The 21,479-nt window shown below is 42.1% G+C and overlaps 1 protein-coding gene across 1 annotated transcript in view; it reads left to right on the top strand.

Moving 5' to 3' along the window:
• Positions 1–20,790, top strand: part of LOC109924484 (heparan sulfate glucosamine 3-O-sulfotransferase 3B1-like) — a 141,507-nt gene extending 120,717 nt beyond the window's left edge. The window contains exon 2 of the mRNA XM_048610861.1: positions 19,364–20,790. Within this exon, the coding sequence (XP_048466818.1) occupies positions 19,364–19,982 (619 nt within the window). The 3' untranslated portion in view covers positions 19,983–20,790. The remainder of the gene's footprint in view (positions 1–19,363) is intronic.
• The last annotated feature ends 689 nt before the right edge of the window (positions 20,791–21,479 follow it).

Below are 21,479 nucleotides of genomic sequence, written 5' to 3'. Positions count from 1 at the left end.
TAACTGGCTCATAATCTCATGTACCAGATAGGTGGGTAACTGGCTCAGACTACACAGACTTGCAAATGCCAAGCAAAGTCCTGTATGATCGGCAGGCTATGCATGAACCTCTGATTTGATCTGGTATTCTGTGCATCACACTCATGTTTTCAATTCTGAGTTAAGAAAACATTGAACTAAACTGTACCTCAGAACTGATTGAGCTTTAAATGACTTTGTTAATTAAAGGAAGAAATATAGTGTATTTATCTAACGGCTTTCACCACCTCCAGATGTCCCAAATTGGTTTACAGCTCATAAGAACATAAGAAATAGGAGCAGGAGTAGGCCATCTGGCCCATCGAGTCTGCTCTGCCATTTAATAAGATCATGGCTGATCTTTTTGTGGACTCAGCTCTGCTTACCCACCCTCTCACCATAACCCTTAATTCCTTTACCGTTGAAAAATGTATCTATCTTTGCCTTAAAAACTATTCAACTGTTTCATTGGGCGGGGAATTCCACAGATTCAGAACCCTTTGGGTGAAGAAGTTCCTCCTCAGCTCAGTCCTAAACCTGCTCCCCCTTATTTTGAGGCTATGCCCCCTCGTTCTAGTTTTACCCAAAACAACCTCCCTGCTTCTAACTTATCTGTTTCCTTCATAATTTTATATGTTTCTATAAGATCCTCCCCTCATTCTTCTAAATTCCAGTGAGTATAGTCTCAGCCTACTCAATCCATCCTCGTAAGGCAACCCTCTCAAATCCAGAATCAACCTAGTGAACCTTCTCTGCATCCCCTCCAGTGCCAGTACATCCTTTCTCAAGTAAGGAGACCAAAAATGTACACAGTACTCCAGGTGTGGCCTCACAGCTGCAGCATAACCTCCCTGTTTTTAAACTCCATCCCTCTAGCAATGAAGGACAAGTGCTTTTTTCTCTTGGTTATGAAGGGAGCTACTTTGGAAATGACAGAAAAGCAAAATGCTTCAGCTGCTGAAACAAACATGGCAAAAGCTGGAGAAATCCAGCAGGCCCCACAGTATCTACGGACAGAGAATTACAGTTAACATTTTGAGCCTGATCTGACCTTTCATCAGAATTTCATAGTTGTCCAGCATCTGTGGTTTTTTGCCTTATCTCACTGTGTTTAAAAGGGCTGGAAGGAAAGCTGATTTAAATCTAGCACAGTGAAAGAACTTGATCAGTAATTACAGCTCATTCCAGATTGACAAAGGCCACCAGTTTCTTTAGGTCACCTTTATGGAGTAGGGAGGGATATTGGCTCAGTGGTTAGCACTGCTGCCTCACAGCACCAGGGACCCGGGTTCAATTCCATCCTCGGGCAACTGTCTGTGTGGAGTTTGCACGTTCTCTCCGTGTCAGCGTGGGTTTCCTCTGGGTGCTCTGGTTTCCTCCCACTGTCCAAAGATGTGCAGACTTGGTGGATTGGCCATGCTAAATTGCCTGTAGTCTTCAGTGATGTGTAGATTAGGTGGGTTATAGGGGGAATTAGTCTGGAGGGGATGTTCTGAGGGTCAGTGTGGACTTGTTGGGCCAAAGGGCCTGTTTCCACACTGTAGGGATTTTATGATGATGATAGTGATGATATTCTTCATGTAATAATTCAGGAGTGCAGCATTGCTAGTGATCCTTTCTTTCATGTGAGAGAAACCTCCATCCTGTTTGCTTGTCCTAGTGTGGATGTAAATGTTGGTTCAAGTCCTACTCCACCATTTAAGCATAAAAATCTAGGCTGACACTTCAGATCTTGATCAGTTGTGTTAATTGGCTGAAGAGTGACAGTTGGAGTTTAATTTGGATAAACATGAGGTTTTGAATTTTGGTAAAACAAACAAGGGTAGGACTTGTACAATTAATGGTAGGGCCATGGGAAGTGTTGTAGAACAGAGGGACCTAGGGGGTCAGGTACATAATTCTTTGAAATTTGCTTCAGAAGTAGACAGGGTGATTAAGAAGGTGTTTAGCACGCTTGCCTTCATTGCTCAGACATTTGAGTATTGAAATTGGGGTGTCATGTTGAGGTTGTACAGGACATTGGCGAGGCCTCTTCTGGAGAATTGTTTGCAGTTCTGGTCATCCTGTTATAGGAAAGATATTATTAAACTGGAGAGGGTTCAGAAGAGATTTACCAGGATGTTGCCAGGAATGGAGGGTTTGAGTTATAAAAATACCCTGGAAAGGCTGGGACATTTTTCACCGGAGCATAGGAGGTTGAGGAGTGACCTTTATAAAGGCTTATAAAATCATAAGGGTTATAGATAAGGTGAATGACAAGGGTCTTTTCCCTAGCATGGGGGAGTTTAAGACAAGGGAGCATATTTTTAAGGTGAGGGGAGGATTTAAAAAGGACATGAGGGCAATTTTTTTTCCACAGAGTGTGGTTCGTGTGTGGAATGAACTACCAGAGGAAGTGATAGATACAGGTACAGTTGCAATATTTGAAAGATATTTGGATAAGTTCATGAATAGGAAAGGCTTGGAGGGTTACGGGCGAAGTGCAGGCAGGTGGGACAAGTTTGTGATTATGGTTAGCATGGACAGGTTAGACTGAAGGGTTTGTTTCCATACTGTATGACTGTATGGCTACTGCACTACCAAAAGCCCTGCCTTACAAATAAATGTGTCATTTGGCTGGAGGTAGGAAAAAAATCCATGGCTTTATTTCAGGGAGAAAACCAAGGTTAGGGTTACTTCAGGTGCCCTCATTAGTATTTTTCCCTCAGTCAGTATCACAGAAGTAAGAGGTTATCTGGTCATTATCAAATCATCAATTGTGGGAGTTTACTCTGCGCAATTTGGCTGTCATTTTTCTTACACTACAGCGGCGATTACAAAAAACGTACGTCATTTTCACTAAGATCATGTTGGGAGATCTGTTGCTTGTGAGAAATGCATACAAATGGAAGTCTGTTTTATAAAGATCCATGTCTCTATTTCAGAAGAAACAAAGAGTTTTTCTTGGTCAGGCAAATTAATGGCATCAGAAATGCATTAACTGACCCTGGTACATACCTATGTAAGATGGCTGCTATATCTATGTACCAATAGCAATTGCACCTCAGTTGTAATTTGTGGCTTGGAGATATTTTTGTTCTTGCACTATAAACAAAACCATGCAATAATCCACATGGGGAGAAAAAGACAAACTGAAGCAGACCAGCCCAAGAATGCAAAAAATCTGAAAGCTCTTACTTTTGGACCTGCACTGATTTGTAGACAATTGCTAACATGCATCCCCAAAGAGTTACCATAAGATGTAAAAGAAGAAGTAGATCATTTGGCCCATCAAGTCTGTTCTGCCATTCAATAAAATCATGTTTGAAGTGACAAAGCCTGGTGAGGCCATCATCACCAGAGGCTGGTTTTGATCTGAAGACTTTTTCAGAGTTGACATGATTAAAAATCTGTCCATCTCAGCCTTGAACATACTCTTATTGACACAGTCTCAGCAGTCCTTCGCAGTAAAAATAATACACAGATTCACTACCCTCAAAGAGAAGAAATTTTTCCTTATTTCTGTCCTAACTGGGGAATCTCTTATTCTGCGAATATGCCCTCATGTCCTGCACTCTCTCTAAAGGGGAAACAACCTGTCAGCATCTACCGAGTCAGACCCGCTCAGAAACTAAAATATTTCAATGTGCTTGTTTCTCAATCTTCTAAATGCCAGTGAGTACAGTCCCATCTACTTCATTCCCTATGCTACCATGTATATTCTAGACTTTCTTTAAATTGTTCTCCTGATACTGAGCTAAGTCTTTGCAGGCAATGGTGACCCTTTGGAGCAGACTGGTGGAGATTATTAATTGAATGATTATTGGACAACCTGTTGTCCCAAAAACCTGGAAGGGGAAGAGCTCATGTTGCAAACGTGGACATTGTTCAGTGGAGAATACTGATTACATTTTCAACAGGCCAACTTTTAAAACAACATTCTCAGCCTCCTGGATGGGATTTGGTTTTAAATCCCTTCTACTCAAGCTCCATATCTCTCAGAATGAAATTTGTTAGTAGTTATTCCCATGAGGGAAGTGTGATTTCATTATCTTCTGACTATTGTATTCCAATTACATTTTTGTTGGTGGTTTTAAGCACCGAGTCTGTATCAATAGAACTATTGCAATTCATGAAACTGAGCTTTCAGAACTCCCTCGACATATAGAGAAGGTTGGATTTAGGGGAGATGCCAACTTCAATCAATCTCAATAGGTTATAAAACATTAGTTTTCCTTAATTCATTATTGGGATGTGAGCAACACTGTCAAGGTCCCATTTGTTGGCCTGAGAAGATGATGGTAGGCCATCTTTTTTGTATTCTTTCACAGATGTGGTTGTTGCTGGCTGGGCCAACATTTATCACCCATTCTCAGTTGTCCTTGGTGGTGAGCTGCCTTCTCGAACTGCTGCAGACCACCTGATGTAAGGACACCCACAGTGTAGTTAGGGAGGGAGTTCCAGGATTTTGACCCAGTGACCGCGAAGGAATGCATTTCCAGCTCTGGGTGCTGGCACTCCCTTGTGTCTGCTGCTCCCTATGTGTTTAAGGTCGCTGGTTTGGAAGGTGCCATTGAAGGAGTTCGATACTAAGTGGCTTGTTACCCCTTCAGAGAGCAGTTAAGAGTCAACCATATTGTCATGAATTGAGAGCACTTGGATAAAGTCTACCTGTCAAGATGTCCACACACATTCATCTGAGAACTAGAGAGTGGGACAAAGACCACCAAAAGAAAGCAAGTAGATGCAACCTTCCAGTTTTTAAAATAACCATCTTATCAGTTAGTCAAACATAACTTACATACAGTAGTGACAGATGGAATTCTAGACTAAGCATGAAACCACCAACCAAGTTGTCACTGTCCTCTCACAGAACAGATTCCTCTCCCAGACACAGTGCCATCTGAAGGGAAAGAGTTTTTGTTTGGGGAAAGGTGTTTCAATGCAGCATATTGTAGCCCTAGTTTTTTAGCTACAAGCAAAACTGTGGGATTTCAAATATATGCATTTGTACCCATATGTATGCATTTGGATTTTTAAGGAGCTGTAAATTCTGGCAAATAATTGATAAAGTCACTTGCAGACGCAAAGTAATGAGTCAAGCATAATCCAAAGGGTGGGCATGGGCAGCGAGCTAAAGTATATTAATGCTGACTGCACACAACCTGTTCCATTGTTGGAATGTGGTGGCAGTGAATAATGGATAACTTGAAGGTTATAACCAGGTCTCTTGGAGGTGGGAGGATATTAAATCAAATCCCTCTTAAGTCTCAATAGGTTATCTTGAGTGTGTTAAACTCTCATTCATTTCACTGTGTGATGCGCAGCACACGCCTCCCTAATTAAACACTAATTACTGTTTTCAATGGTATTAGATCACGAGAAGAGATTATTAAACAGTTTCCTCAAGAGTACTTAATAACCCATTAAAACTTATAAGCCTGTGGGGAAGTAATTAATGAACTCAAACCTCCCATTGTTTTCAATGGGACAGGATTAATAAACACGTCTGTTATTGTGAATATGTAACTCTTAGAGATTTTATAGTGTCACTTCCTCGTTTTTCCACCTCACACTGAAGTCTGCCAAAGCTCCATCCACTGGGGATTGTAATTAAGATGCTCTACACAAATTGGAAACCATTTTACCACTAATCGTTTTGCTGCTATCCTTTTGTGAATTGAATAGTTTTCGAGGAAGTCTTTCTTGGTGCTTCAAGTCTTTTCGAAGCATGATTATTCTACTCACTCTATATTTAAAATAACTGAGATCACCCTTCCAGGTACTGCCACATGGTGTAGAGTAGGTAGGATCATGAAGTAAATCAGCAAGAAATTACACCTGAACTGGGATCCTCCATGTGGGGAAAGAAGACAACAGAATGCTAAAGAGTTGTCAGGCTATGAGTTGCATCTTAAAGTGATGAAAAAGGTCAAATCTTTATTTCAATATGGTCCTAAAACTTAGGAGATTGAAAGTGCACATAGGGGATTAGGTGAAGCAAAAGAAGAAATTTCAAATTTGAGTGGATCCTGTCGATGATGTAAAGTCCACATTAAAATGGTTACTTTGATGGAAAATGATCCGGCTCCAAAATATTTATAAATGCCTTCTTGTGAGAAACCACAGATAAATCATTCCAAGGCTAAATCTGCTGCATGAATGAGGGTTTAAGCTACAGTCTGGGACACAGAGTCCTCCAGCCCTACTTCCTTGGTGCCTCAGAGAATATCTGATGTGTCCCATAGACCAGTGATTATGGCATTAGGTCATTAAGCAGCTGTTAGAACAATATAGAAGGAACCATAGTGTTATATAGAGGGATGTAAAAATGATGCAATTTCGAAGTGCTTGTCGTTTGACATTTCTTTCAAACCAAAATGTTATTTCAACGTTTATTAAAATGCCCAACTGATTGGTTTAGGCGCTCGATACACTTTCCCAGGTTGTATTGATTTTATTTTACTCCTTTTCTTTAACCAACAGGCTTCTGCAACTAGGGATTCTCTTTGTAATATTCATCCATTGTGTCAAATGGTTTTCAAATCCAACTATTGACCTTGTTCCTCCCTGTCACTGTAATCTCCTCCAGTCCTGAAAATCTTTAAGATATTCGTGTGGATCTAAGTCTACAGCATTCCCAATGGTAATCAGTCCATTGTTTTTGGCTATGCCTGCAGCTGTCTGAGCACTAAAGACTGGAATACCCTCTACTAATTCATCCACTTCTCAACCTCACTTTTATCCTTAAGGCAGCGCTTTAAATATCCCAGTTTGATCAGGTGTCCCAAAACCACTCTACCTTGCTCCAAGTTAAATTGTATTTTACCACCTGAACCATCCTGAAGTTTTGTTATGTTAAAGGTATTAAATAAATATTTCAAAATTGGTGAATTTGGAAGGCATGGAGCTAGGGCTGGAGATTGGGAAGAGCTAGGTAGCTCTTTCGGGAGCTGTACAGACATGCTGGATCAAATAGCCTCCTTTTGCACTGCAAGATTCTATGATTCTATAAGATACCAATCATTCTTGTACTCTCACCTGTCTCTACTTTCAGAAATTCAGCCAATATATTTGGAGGGAATGAATTCCTCAGGGGTCCTCTTCTAGCACAGAGCCATACAGCGCGGAAACAGGCCCTTCAATCCAACCAGTCCATGCCGAACAAAATCCCAAACTAAACTAGTCCACCTGATTGCTCCTGGCCCACATCCCCCTAAACATCTCCTATTTGGGTACTTATCCAAATGTTTTTTAAAAATTGCATTTCTGCCCACATCCACCACTTCCTCAGGAAGTTCGTTCCACACACGAACCATCCTCTTTGTAAAAACTTGTCCCTCGTCTTTTTTAAATCTCTCTCCTCTCACCTTAAAAATGTGTCCCCAGTCTTGAAATCCCCTATCCTAGGGAAAAGATAACTACCATTTACACTGTTTATACCCTCATTATTGTATAAACTCCTATCTTCACCTCTCAATCTCCTGTGCTCAGTGAAAAAAGTCCCAGCCCGAAACGTCAGCCTTCCTGCTCCTATGATGCTGCTTGGCCTGCTGTGTTCATTCAGCTCTACACCTTGTTATCTCAGATTCTCCAGCATTGGCAGTTCCTACTACCCTAGCCTATCCAGCCTTTTTTTATAACTCCAACCTTCTATTCTCGGCAACATCCAATATCATGTATAAAGAACATGTATAAAGAGACAAATTTCACCCCTAAATGTAACAGTGACCATCCATAACTGGAAGCAAATTCAAAAGTCATTGTGCCCAGTATTAACCTTCCTTGGCCAATGAGGATGTGCTGGCTCTGTCTGGACTGAATGAGTGAGTTCAACAAATGTCAATATAAATATCTTTACGCCACAATTAATGAAGCTCGATTTTTATAACAGGAATTCAACCAAACACAGAACTGAAGGAAACAAATGCTGGAGATCATAGTGGGCCAGACAGCATCCAGGGAGCGAGAGCAAGCTAACGTTGTGAGTCTAGATGATTCTTCATCAGAGCTTGCTCTCTCTCCCTGGATGCTGTCTGACCCACTGTGATCTCCACAGCGTTTGTTGTTTTCAATACAGATTCCAGCATCTGCAGTAATTCACTCCTACTTTACTGAAAGAGATGAAGTGGGGGCTTTGTGGGTGAGGGTGGGGGAGGGTGTTGGTAGAGAGAGGTGGGGTGTTATAGGGATGATTGGAATAGTGCATCCAGACGTTAGACTTTGGCATTTTTGTCAATTATTGCTCTCAATTCTCTCAGGCACCTCATTCTCTTTTGCATATAATTAATTTGTTGACTTTGTGCAGATAGAGAAACTAGGATCTAACCCTACCGTGCTGATTAGCAGCAAATTCAGCGCTGAGCCTGTTGTCAGTTGCAATAGAGTAGAACATAGACCCATATGAACTCAGCATGGTTGTCCTATTAACAGCAAGTTAACAGAACTTCCCAAACATTTTATTGTGATATATGTGCACACAAACAGTTAGCAAATTGTAAACTTAACAGGGGCAATAACCAATTTAAAATAAATTGTTTCAATGAGACTATTAAAATATTGGATAGAGAAGTCTCAAATGAATAAGCTAAGACTCTGTTCACTGTAAATACCAGTTTCTTGATTAGCACCCTGTCACTCATACACTCCCACACACACTCACGCAATTAGACACACACACACTCACTCACACTCACTCCATCACACTCACACTCACACAATTACGCACTCTCAATCACACATACACTCACACAATTACACACTCACTCAATCACACTTACACTCACTTACTCACACACACAAACACTTTCTCACACACACATTCTCTCACACACACCCTCACACACACAAACTCTCACACAGACACACATACTCTCAATCAAACTCACACACACACTCTCTCTCTCACACACACACCCTCACACACACAAGCTCTCACACAGACACACATAATCTCAATCAAACTCACACACACACTCTCTCACACACACTCTCTCTCTCACACACACACACACAATCACACATACACACACACTCTCGCACACTCACACACACAAACTTTCACACAGACACACACACTGTCTCTCACACACACACACACACACACACACACACAGATCCTCTCTCATACACCCTTTCTGAAGAAGGGTCTAGACCCGAAACATCAGCTTTCCTGCTCCTCTGATGCTGCTTGGTCTGCTGTTTCCATCCGGCTCTACACCTTGTTATCTCTCTCATACACACTGTCTCTCAAGCACACACACACACTCATCTCTGTAGCTCCAGCCTCTTTTGCGATAGGGTTAGGGTTAGGGTTAGGGTTAGTGTTAGGGTTCCCCCTTTCACTATTGGCTATGTCCCCACACACTTAGGAGCATAGAAACAGGAGTGGACCAGTTAGCCCTTCGTTCCTTCCCCATTCAATTAAATCAAGGCTAATCTGTAACACCAACTCCATTTGTCTACCTTTGCTTCATTTCCCTTGATACCTTTATTAAGCATAAGTCTATTGATCCCACTTTTGAAAGCTTCCATTTTATCAGTATGTGTGGGCTTTTAAGGCAGAGCACTTAAGATTTTGTCTATGTTTTCTGTGAGATGGTGTCTCACAGGACAAAATTGTGTAGATGCTGGAAGTTACAAGTAAAAAAGAGAAAATGGAGGAAATATTCAGCAGGCCTGGCAGCACCTGTGAAGAGACAACCAGAGTTAATGGCTGGAATTTAATTTGGGGGGAGGGCGATCTTGCCCACTGACTGGAGAATCCATGGCATCCTCCTGCCACTTGTGAATGGAAATTCTGAGGAGATTTGGTTGCACTTAGGCCGGAATTAGGCCATCCTTGAGAGTTAGGACTCAGGGACAGAAACCCTGGCCCTTAAGGGCATAGGAACAGAATTGGGCCATTTTGCCTACCAAGTCCTCTCTACTATTCAATGGCTGATCTGATAATCCTCAAATCCACTTTCCTGCTTTTTCCCAGTCACCGTTGATTCCCTTACCAATTGGAAATCTGTGTATATCTCAATCGGCTGCTGCCGGCTATGATCCCAATGGGATCACCAGGGATCATCCCTGGCTCTCTGGACACAGGTTAAAGAAGCATGCTGAGGATAACAGGATTGGGACTGGTGGAGAGCTGGCAGCAAAGGCAGAGAGATGGCTTCCAGCACCAGCCCGCACCCATCTTCCCGATGCCAGGTCCCCCAGTCGGACGCCAGGTGTCTGAGAGTGTGGGAAGTCACCCCCAGGAAGGCAGACCTGGTAGCTTTACAGAGGCACTGGGTGGCATTATGACTCCCTTGTGATTCCTGAGCTGTCATTCCCCACCGGTGGGTTGAGGGTTAATGGGGTCATGTGTCTCATTAGTGAGCCTAATCGCCATCATGCTGTGTGTGTGGACAAGTTGTGCCCATCAGTATCTTCAAGCCCTGATTTAATCGCAGTGGGTGCACGGCCTCCCATGTGAAGTGCTGCCACGTTTCACATCCGGAAAGATTGGATTAAATTCTATCTAATGTTTTAGATCAGTGGTTCATCGTCGAAAGTAATCCATTAACCCCCTCTGAACATTTTAAATACCTCAGTCAGGTCACCAACAAACTTTCTACAAGCTGATTTACACCGGCTGGCCTTATTAATTAACTCGACATCATTCTGAGTGAATGTAAAGTCTACAATAGGGCAGCACAGTGGCTCAGTGGTTAACACTGCTGCCTCACAGCACCAGGGATTAATTCCACCCTCGGGTGACTGTCTGTATGGAGTTTGCACATTCCCCCCCTGCCTGCATAGGCTTCCTCTGGATGCTCCAGTTTCCTCCCACAGTCCAAAGATGTGCAGGTTAAATGGACTGGCCGTGCTAAATTGCCCATTGCATCTAGGGATGTGCAGGCTGAGTGGATTAGCCACGGGAAATGCAGCATCACAGAGATAGGGTGGATCTGGGTAGAATGCTCTTTGGAGTGTCAGTGTAGATTCAATGGGCTGAATGGCCTGCTTCCACACTGTAGGGATTCTATGATCCATCCCTCCAATGCCAGTGAATCCCTTCTGAGGTATCAGACGGGAATTCCAAATGGGTTCAAACCAAAACTCCTCACAACTGAGCCATCATTTCTAATTTGTAGTCCTTCCCAATCAATGCTGACCATTTGAATATCAGACCGAATTGCAATATTTCTCTGCTTGCAGGTGACACAAAACTTGGTAAGAAAGTGGGGTTTGGGGAGGAAAAGGCTTTGAAGAGGATTTAGGCAATCCAAGTGAGTGGACAAGAGCTTGGGAGGTGGAATATAACGTGGATAAGTGTGAAGTTAGTCACTTTGATAGGTTGACCAGAGATAGTGATGGTGAGAATTGAAAAGTCCAAAGGGACTGAGCTGTCCTTGTTCGTTAACTACTGAAAGCTAGCATGCAGGTGCAGCAACTAATTTGGAAGCCATTTGGTGCCTTAGCCTTTATTGCAAGAGGATTTGAATACAGGAGAAAAGTAAGAATTGTTCCAATTGTATATGACACTAGTGAGCCTGGTATTATGTGCATCTGAAGTATTGTATGCGGTTCTGTGGAGAGAGTGCAGCAGAATTTCACCAGATTGATTCCTGAGATGGTGGGACAATCTGATGAGGACAGCTTCGGGAGCCTGGGCCTGTATTCCTTACAGTTTCAAAGAATGAGAGGCAATCTCATAGAAACTTGAAAAAGGATGGACAATGTAGATGCAAAAAGGATGTCTCCTATTGACGTGGAGTCTGGAACCATGGGAAACAGTTTTAGAATAAAAGGCAGACCATTTAGGATTGAGATAAGAAGAAACTTTGTCACTCAGAGAGTGGCGAATCTTAGGAATTCTCTGCCCCACAGGGCAATGGAAGGTCAGTCATTGAGAAAGTTCAAGGCAGATCTCAGGCCTGCACCAACATTCAGTAAGATCATGGCTGATCTAAGGCTAAACTTAACTCCGCATTCCCGCCTTTTCCCTAGTAACCAAGTCAAAAATCTAAATACTTCTGCCCTCAAAATATTCCATGACCCTGCCTCCACCATTCTCTGGAGAAGAGTGTTCCACAGACCCTTGACCCTCAGAGAGAGAGAATTCCTCCTCATCCACCATCTTAAATGGGGGGCTTTTGTTTATCTTCTGTCCCCAGTTCTAGTCTCACCCATGAGTGAACACATCCTTTCAGCATTTGCCCTGTCAAGTCCCCTCAGGATCAGGGTCTTGTCTGTTTCAGTAAGATCACCCCTCATTTTTCTAAACACCAATGGATACAGATCGAGCCTGTCTAACCTTTCCACAAAAATAACCCACCTTCTCACTGTACCCAGTATCAGTTGAATGAACCATTAAGTTAAACCTTAAATCTAACTCTTTCATTGAGCATTTGTTCACCTGTCATAGTACTTTCTAATGTGGCATGGTGCAAAATTTTCCCTGGTTCTGGTAGTGTGAAACATGTTGGGACATTTGGCTAACATACAGTTATAGGAAGGACTTTAATAAGCTGGAGAAGGTTCAGAAGAGATTTACCAGGATGTTACCGGGTATGGAAGCTTTGAGTTATAAAGAAGGCTGGGACTTTTCTCACTGGAGTGTAAGAGGTTGAGAGGTGACCTTATGAAAGTTTATAAAATAATGAGGGATACAGATGGAGTTAATGGTAGTTGTCTTTTCCCTAGGATGGGGGATTCCAAGACTAGGGGGTATATTTTTAAGGTGAGAGGAGAGAGATTAAAAAATACATGAGGGGCAAATCTTGTACACAGAGGTTAGTTCACATGTGGAATGAATTTCCTGAGGTAGTGGTGGATGTGGGCACAATTCCAACGTTTAAAAGACATTTGGATAAGTACACGAATAGGAAAGGTTTGGAAGGATATGGGCCAGGAGCAGGCAGGTGGGACTAGTTTAGTTTGGGATTATGTTCAGCATGGACTGGTTGGGCTGAAGGGTCTGTTTCCATGCTGTATGGCTCTATGGTTATGGTACTGTGCAATTGAAAGTTGTCAGTGTGATAAGGCACCCCCAACTCCTTCACTTCATGAAGTTACAGCTGTGGTAGTTGTTCTACAGACGTTTTAATCAACATGTTCAGACATGCTCTGACATACCTCTGAAGCAGGTGGAACTTGAACCTAGGTCTTCTAGCTCAGGGACAGGGATACTACAACTGTGCCACAAATAGTTGCTTCACAAATGATGAAGTGTGAGAGCTGAACAGAGACTGATGCTTCGTAAATCTAATGACGGCCGACGATTTTATGTAATGTTAGTCTAAATTATATGAAATGCGTCTGCTGTTAGAAGCTGCTTGCTGAGATGATTTTGTGAAAAGCAAAATGGGTTAAGACAATCATAAAGAGATATTCTTTAAATGTTAATTTTAATTGAGCTGTGGCATTGTTTGCTGATACAGTGAGTGATGTTTTTAAACTTTCTGAAGCCAAAATCACTTTCGAACAAATAAAATAAATTCATGGATGCCTTAATAAACAAAGCTCGCAAATGGCTCCCACAACCCTTTCAGAGGCTAAATATTGCCAGCTAGTGTTTTCATATTCTAAGTGCATCCTTGTAGTGACCAAAATTACACCCGGATCAAAAATTCATGTGAATGTACTCTCCCACAGGCAAGGAAAATGCTTGTGTGGTCATTAAACCTCTTTCAGATTGTTAAAAACAGGGCCACTTCATTCCATGGTTTTTGAGTGCATGACTAATTGGGAGTCTATTGATAATTACAATGGAGTCAATCAGCGAGAGTACCCCTGTCAAGCCTGTGGAGAGATAAGAGGCTGTTCAGTGAAGGCTGAAAGGCTGCATTACAAAAAGAGCATCAAGAGGAACATCAAAATGAACATTCCCCGACCACAAACGTCCCTTTCATCTGAGAAATATTCCATAATGTGACTGTTACAGGAAATTGATTTTTTTTTCTCTCTCTGCCTTAATAATGGGCTCTCTAAACAGCATTAACCCTTTACACTGAGGCCTCAATGGACAGCATTAACCCTTGTCCCATGAAATGGATATCAGGCCACAGAGCTGAATATTGGAAGACCGTGTCCTAAGGGGACTCTTACCCTGCTTCGCATTCAGATGATTGTTGAGTGAAACAACTGCACATTCAGACTTCAGTTGTGGTGCCGCCCCAGCTTTCAAATGCTCTTCTAATACCTGAATCTGACAATACGTTAAATGAAATCAAAATACTGCAGACGTTGGAAATCTGAAATAAAAGCAGAAAGTGCTGGAGGAACTCAGCAGGTTTGGGCAGGTCTTCACAGTAAAGAAGAGTCATGATATCAACTCTGTTGCTGTCACCACAGATGCTGCCAGGCATGCTGAGTTTCTCCAGCACTTTCTGCTTTTACTTCTGACAACAAGTGGGCTTGATTGAAGGTGGGCTTCCGGCCAGCCCAGCAATGAAAGGTGTGCGAGGTTGAACAGACAATGATATGAAACCTCCCCTTTCACTCCAAACAAAAAAAAAACCTGAGACAAAAATTGAATATTATTCAGAACATAGAATTGTAACTTCATGGTAGGATTCGATCCCACATCCCCAGAATTTTAGCCTGGCATTCTGCTCACTATTCCAGTGACATTACTGTCAAATGATTGCTGTGACAGGTTTTCAACTTGGGTCCCTGGAAGATGAACTGAGTTTCTGGATTAATAGTCTAGTGAGAATAGCATTAGACCATCGCCTCAGCAGGTCCCATATATTTTAACTGCCCATCTTTTCTCCTGATAGCCAGGGATCTCATCATCATTGAAGTGTCTGTCTCACTCTATTTGCCATCTTACTCCTCCGATTCAGTCCCTGTAAATAGTCTTGTTCTACCCACTTTCCTCCCTGCCAAAATCTATTGTCTTGTGGCCCATAAAGCAACCTTCCAAAGGGAAGAAATTGAATCTATCTCTCCCATCGCAACTCTGTTACTTTGTTCAGAACTGCCAGACACCCACAATGGGTTTTGCTGGATTGTTTCAGACAAGCCAGAGGATGAGAGGGTGTAGACTGTGAAATTGGGTCCTGACCTTTGAACTGACGGTAATTTTACATCTGTTAGCTATGTGGTTGGAACAGCCCAGGTGGTGACCTTATAAAAAGTGCCCCCTCATTTGTTCCGTAATTTGTACACATAGTAAATCCTTGAGGCAGTGAAAGGATTCAAAGGAGGGTAGCAGTGTGCTGAATAATGGCGAGACTAAGGGTTTTTGTCACTGTGGAAAAGAAACTGAAGGGATTTCACCAAACAAGGAATCAATTGACTTCTAGTGCCATGGCACTTTAAGCAGAATTAAGAGGAAACCAAGAAGCGAAATGTGTTTGTGATGTTTTAGTTCCTGCTCAAGATTGACACCAACCTGATTCAGGCCTTGGACATTTGCAAACTGTTCCCCTTTAAGGAGGAGATTGGTTTGACATTGATAACATTTCATTGCTTGTAGGTTGCGGTTAATATTCCTCAGACGTACTACACTGAGCATCTGGTTAATAAAAACATCGGCTGTATCTTCTTTAACTTATTCCGACCATATGTTGTGTGTGGGTGGAGCTGCTGTAATTGGAGTTCAGGGGATAGAAACGAGTTTGGGCCCAGTCTGGGCACTGTGCTACCAGCCCAAACCTGAACGGATAGGCCCAATGGAAATTGGCCCTTGTGCTCACCATAAGTTATAGGCACCACATGGGGCAACGGCTTATGATTTGAGCCACGCCCAACATATCCTCTGCCGTGTCGCAGGAGGTGGGGGTGGGTTTGGAGGCTTTGGAAACTGTGGGGGGAATGTGGCAATCTTTGGTCTTCTACAATCAGGGTGCATAGGGCTGCTCATTAAATTTACTCCCACCTCAGTTGACTGTAGGACTTGGAATAATTCCTGTGCAAGATTCTTAAAGCGTGTCAGTTCCCCTAGTCAGAGATTCAAAGGGCTGATTCTAGGGACCCATCTGGTCAGACTTCATGTAATACCCCGGAAATTCCGTAGTCGGACTGAAAGGCTTAGGCCATCTCAATGCTTACTTGGTTCGCTCAGCGCCTATCTACAGCCATCTATCAATTTTCCTCTTCCCAATTCTATTTTTCTCCCAGACAAACAGTGCACACATTTACATTCATGTAATGACACTGGTTCAAAATGGGAGTAAGATTACATCCAGATTTTGGCACAGCCAGAACCGAGCAGTCTCCTGCTGTTTTGTGTAATTGTTCAAACTCCTTTTTAATTGTTTGCCTTCACTGAAATACATTCCCTCTTTCACTATATCTTCATAATGTCAGTGGACACCACATTAAAAATTGAAAATCTTCTGCCAACATTTGATGCCTAATGTACATGAATGATGGGTTAGGTCGCTTAGATCTCTTACTGAATGGCAGCACCTAATGATTGAGCTCTTTCCTTGTGCTGATTTTTCCATTAGGATGAGCCAGTGAGATTGGGGGAATGTTGTTGTGGCGAAATGAGCACATTGAACTACAATTGTTCACCCGCAAGAATTTCAATCCCAATGGGTTTTAATTTGAATGTTGTTCAATAGCGAGTAATAGTAATGTGCAGTAATAGTTGCAAAGTTTGCAATACTGTTAGAGGAACATTTTGATGTAATCCATCTCCTTTTAATGTTAAGCATACAATGCATTAGATTGAGAACTACTTCACACCATACTGTGTATGTAAGAAATGATCCAAGCTGCCCCCACAGGCGAATAAATCTTTATTGTTCAGTGTATGAAGCAACCAGTGATGAGACAACATTGCTGAAAGGAAGAATTCTCATTTCTATCACGCCTTTCACAACTTCAGGATGTCATTGAGAAAAGCTTCACAGTCAACAGAATGTCTTTGAAGTGTAGTCGCTATACTACTGCAGGAAATACAGCAGCTACATTATGCACAGAAAGCTTCCACAAAACAGCCAAGTGATGAATATTGGACAGAACACAGTGAATAACTCTCCTCACTTTTCTTTGAATATTGTCTCAGGATCTTTTGCAATTGACAGTTAGAGCCTCTCTTTAACATCGTACGGACCACACCTCTGACAGTGCAGCACTCCCTTAGTACTGCACAGGTGTCAGCCTGGTTTTATGTGTTTAAGTCTCTAAAGTGAGACTTGAACCAACAGCTTTCTGATTCTGAGATAAACATGTCAATATTAAGCAATGACTGACACCACGTAGATGTTTAGAAGGTGGTGACACCAACCTTCCTCTATTAGAGTAAGTCTCATAATGATTCCCATAGGGCAAATATCCAGGTATCATATTAACTCCATGGGAAGTGAGGAGCAGTTATATCATGGCATAGATTACAGACTAGACAGGTGTGTACCTTTAAGACAGTCACATGTCACCATCACATGTGACATTCTGATATAAAGATACCCACCTCACCTTCAGTCACGCTTTCTTTGTTATTTGTGGGGAGGCGATGGCCTAGTGGTATTATCGCTGGACTGTTAATCCAGAGACCTAGATAATGTGCTGGGGATCCAGGTTCAAATTTTATCATGGCAGATAGTGGAATTTAAATTCAATAAAATATCAGAAATTAAGAATCTAATGATGACCATGAATCCATTGTCAATTGTCAGGGAAAACCCATCTGGTTTGCTAATGTCCTTTAGGGAAGGAAACTGCCATCCTTACCTGGTCTGGCCTACATGTGACTCCAGACCCACAGCAATGTGGTTGACTCTTAACTGGCTTCTGGGCAATAAATACTGCCTGGTTAGCAACACCCTCAACCCATTAATGAATTTGAAAAAAATGTCAGTACATGTGTGTGTAACTTACAGGAGCATTAGTTAGCATCGAACCAGACTGCATGTATAAGTCCATGATATTACAGCCTCATAAATAATCCAGTTTTGTAAATTAACTTCAGATGTCAGACTCAAGAAGAACCTGACCCTGTGTGGTATTTGTTATGCAAACTAAAATATGGTAATCTCCAAATTGGCACCATATCAGGTGACACTCAGCCTAAGATTCTAGTTTCATTAATGTTACTGGAGACACAATGACAAGTCTGAAAGCACACAATGTCTCAATAAGCATGTGACAGAGCTGACATTATGCCATTCTAACCTCATCATTACTAGGCCCCATTCAACATTAAAGGCATGCAAGTGACTCAGTTCAAGGTGTCCGTTTTCTGCCTGCCATGTAAATAATTCTTTTTCCTGAAAATAAAACAGTGTGTGTCATTGAGTCAGACAGGACTGAAACAGACCCTTCGGTCCAACCAGTCCATGCCGAACATAATCCCAAACTAAAACTAGTTCCACCTGTCTGCTCCTGGCCCATATGCCACCAAATCTTTTCTATTCATGTATCTATCCAAATGTCTTTCAAACTTTGTAATTGTACCCACATCCACCACATCCTTTGGAAGTTCATTCCACACACAAATCACCCTCGTTGTAAAAAAATTGCCCCTCATGTCTTTTTTAAATCTCTCTCCTCTCACCTTAAAAGTGTGCCCTGTAGTCTTGAAATTTCCCATCTTAGGGAAATGGTAACTACCATTAACTCTATCTATACCCCTCATTATTCTATAAACCTTTATCAGGTTGACTGTCAACCTCCTAAGCTCCAGTGAAAAAGGTCCCAGCCTATTCAGCCTTCCTTTATAACACAAACCTTGAAAACATTCAGTAGATCAAACAACATCTGTGGATTGACGAAGCTAGACTTTCACATGAATGGTATTGGAGTCAAAGAATCATACAGCATAGGAACAGACCCATCGGTCCAACCAGTCCGTGCTGACCATAATCCCAACTAAACTAGTCCCACTTTCCTGAGCTTGGCCAATATCCCTCCAAACTCTTCCTATTCATGAACTTATGCAGATGTCTTTTAAATGTTGTAATTGTACTGACAACCACCACTTCCTCTGGAAGTTCATACCCAAGACCTTACTTTTAACTGTATATGTCCTGCCCTTGTTTGTTTTACCAAAGTACCATGCCTGTCAGAATGCAAAGTTTATTCTACCTGAGGTGTTAGTAACTATCTTCCAGATGTTACATGACCCACTGCAAGCATGGTCTGTTTCTGGTTCAGATTTACAACACCCCACTGGTATTTTGCCTTCCATATTCAATTCAATTCCTGTTGAAATGTGGCGCACACAGTCTTGATTTAATTTCGCTGAGTTCATGAAGATTTTAGTATCTCAACCTTGTGTTTGGAAGGTACACAAGTAGAATTCTAACAGTTGTTATCAAACAGAGGGTTTTCAGCAATCACTTTGCTTGTGACTTGTTAAGGATGGGGATTGGTGAGGCATATGTAAGATTCTCACTGGGCACTTAACGAGTAATTTTTCTGTGATTTTTTGCAGGAACCTGATGCCCAAAGCACTTGATGGTCAGATTGTGATGGAGAAGACACCCAGGTATTTTGTGACAGCAGAGGCCCCTGGACGTATTCACGCTATGTCTAAGGACACCAAGCTGATCGTGGTTGTACGGGACCCAGTGACTCGAGCTGTTTCAGACTACACCCAGATCATCTCAAAAGCACCAGGCATCCCTGGATTTGAAACGCTCACTTTAAAAAACAGGACTACAGGCCTGATAGACGCGTCATGGAGCCCAATCTGGATTGGGATCTATGCTCAGCATTTGGAGAACTGGCTCCAGTATTTCCCCTTGTCTCAGATGCACTTTGTCAGTGGGGAAAAGCTGATCAGTGATCCAGCCGGAGAGCTGGGAAAAGTCCAGGACTTCCTAGGTCTGCAGAGAATGATAACAGATGAACATTTCTTCTTCAATGAGACCAAAGGTTTCCCTTGCTTGAAGAAGCCACAGGGCAATGGCAAACCTCACTGCCTTGGCAAAACGAAAGGCCGGATCCATCCCGACATTGACCCAGGAGTGATAGAAAAACTGCGGGAATTCTACCGGCCTTACAACCACCATTTCTATCAAATGACAGGGCAGAACTTTGGCTGGGAATGAAGGAGGCTAGGAGAGGCTATCAGGACAAAGGACAGAACTACTTGTGGGAAAGGAGGAGATACCAATCAGGGTGCCAACAAATCCACGTGACGACAAAGATGTAGTCCATGCATTCATCATCTCTCCCAGGAGTCGTGTCAGGGATGTGTGTATTCTACATCTGATGAGTGACTGATCGTGGGAGGGTGTGGACGTCTAAGTGTGAAGACACAGACTGAGGATGATTTCACTCAATATTTACTCAAAGCTTCATCACACCTTCAAAAGGGCAATGTCCATCTTGTGAGGCAGACTAACTTTATTTTTTGCTTGCAATGGTCCTGAGCAACTTTTTTTTTTAACATATATGCATATATATATAAATAGATATATAGATATATATCTATTAACAGCAGTGTCAGTAAAGTGAATAATGTCAGGGCTAAAATCCCTTTAGATTCACTTGCACTCAAAAACTGTACCATAGAAAGTTGTTGTTTTTATTAGGGAATGCCTTTGCTGTCTAATGTCACATTGTATTGTGATTTATCACTTCCTTCATGTCATCACAATTACTGCTTTGTTGTAACAGCAGCATCCTGACATCATAGAAGTGCTTAACTGCTTGCATTGTTTTACTTTAATTTCTAATAGTCCTGAAACTAATTTCCTTTCCCTTCTCCATATTACTAGATGTGATATAAATGAAAGGAGAACAGTGGGGGATATCTCAGTTGCTCAACTTGTGGGAAAAGCTTTTATAACTCACTTTGTGCTTGCCATGAAGAGATCCTCCACTCCCATCGAATAAAGCCAGTGTTCTATTGTTCTCTGTTGTGTATCTTTTCTATTTGTTGTATACATATGTGTGGTCATTTCTCGCAAAATCATTCAATTTTTCACAGCTGCAGTAAAGTCTGCATAACAGAAGTGAAGCTGCCTCTCTTTTTTGTCTCATTTTAGCATTTTCTGAAACTGTAACAAAGAAAGGGATGTGCTGTCTGATCTACTCCCAAGTGATGTTGGAATGTTCTTGAAGAGCCTGTGCAAGTATTGATATAGTCTAAGGGCCCATGCATGTTGGTACAGTTCTGGGCAATGATCACCTGAAAATGCTGGCCATGTTTAAGGAAAAATGTCAGTCTACAATCTACTATTGCCACCACCAAATACACCCCGCACACACACACACACACACACACACAAACACAGGCACGTTCTCTCACACAGATGTTCTGTCTCACACACACACAAACATTCACTCACTCACAGTCACATACACACTCAAACATTCTCTCACATATGCTCTCTTTCTCTCTCTCTCTCACACACACACATTCATTCACTCACTCACTCTCACAGGCACATTCTCTCTCACAAATTCTCTCACACATATACACATGCAAACACTCTCACTCATACACGTACACACAAACACACTCTCACAAGTACACTCACACACACTCTCACACACATGCTCACATACATGGTCAAACACAAACACACACACACACACAC

The sequence above is a fragment of the Rhincodon typus genome, chromosome 23 (assembly GCF_021869965.1).
Source record: "Rhincodon typus isolate 14 chromosome 23, sRhiTyp1.1, whole genome shotgun sequence".
NCBI lineage: Eukaryota > Metazoa > Chordata > Chondrichthyes > Orectolobiformes > Rhincodontidae > Rhincodon > Rhincodon typus.
This window is presented reverse-complemented; position numbering and strand designations above follow the sequence as displayed.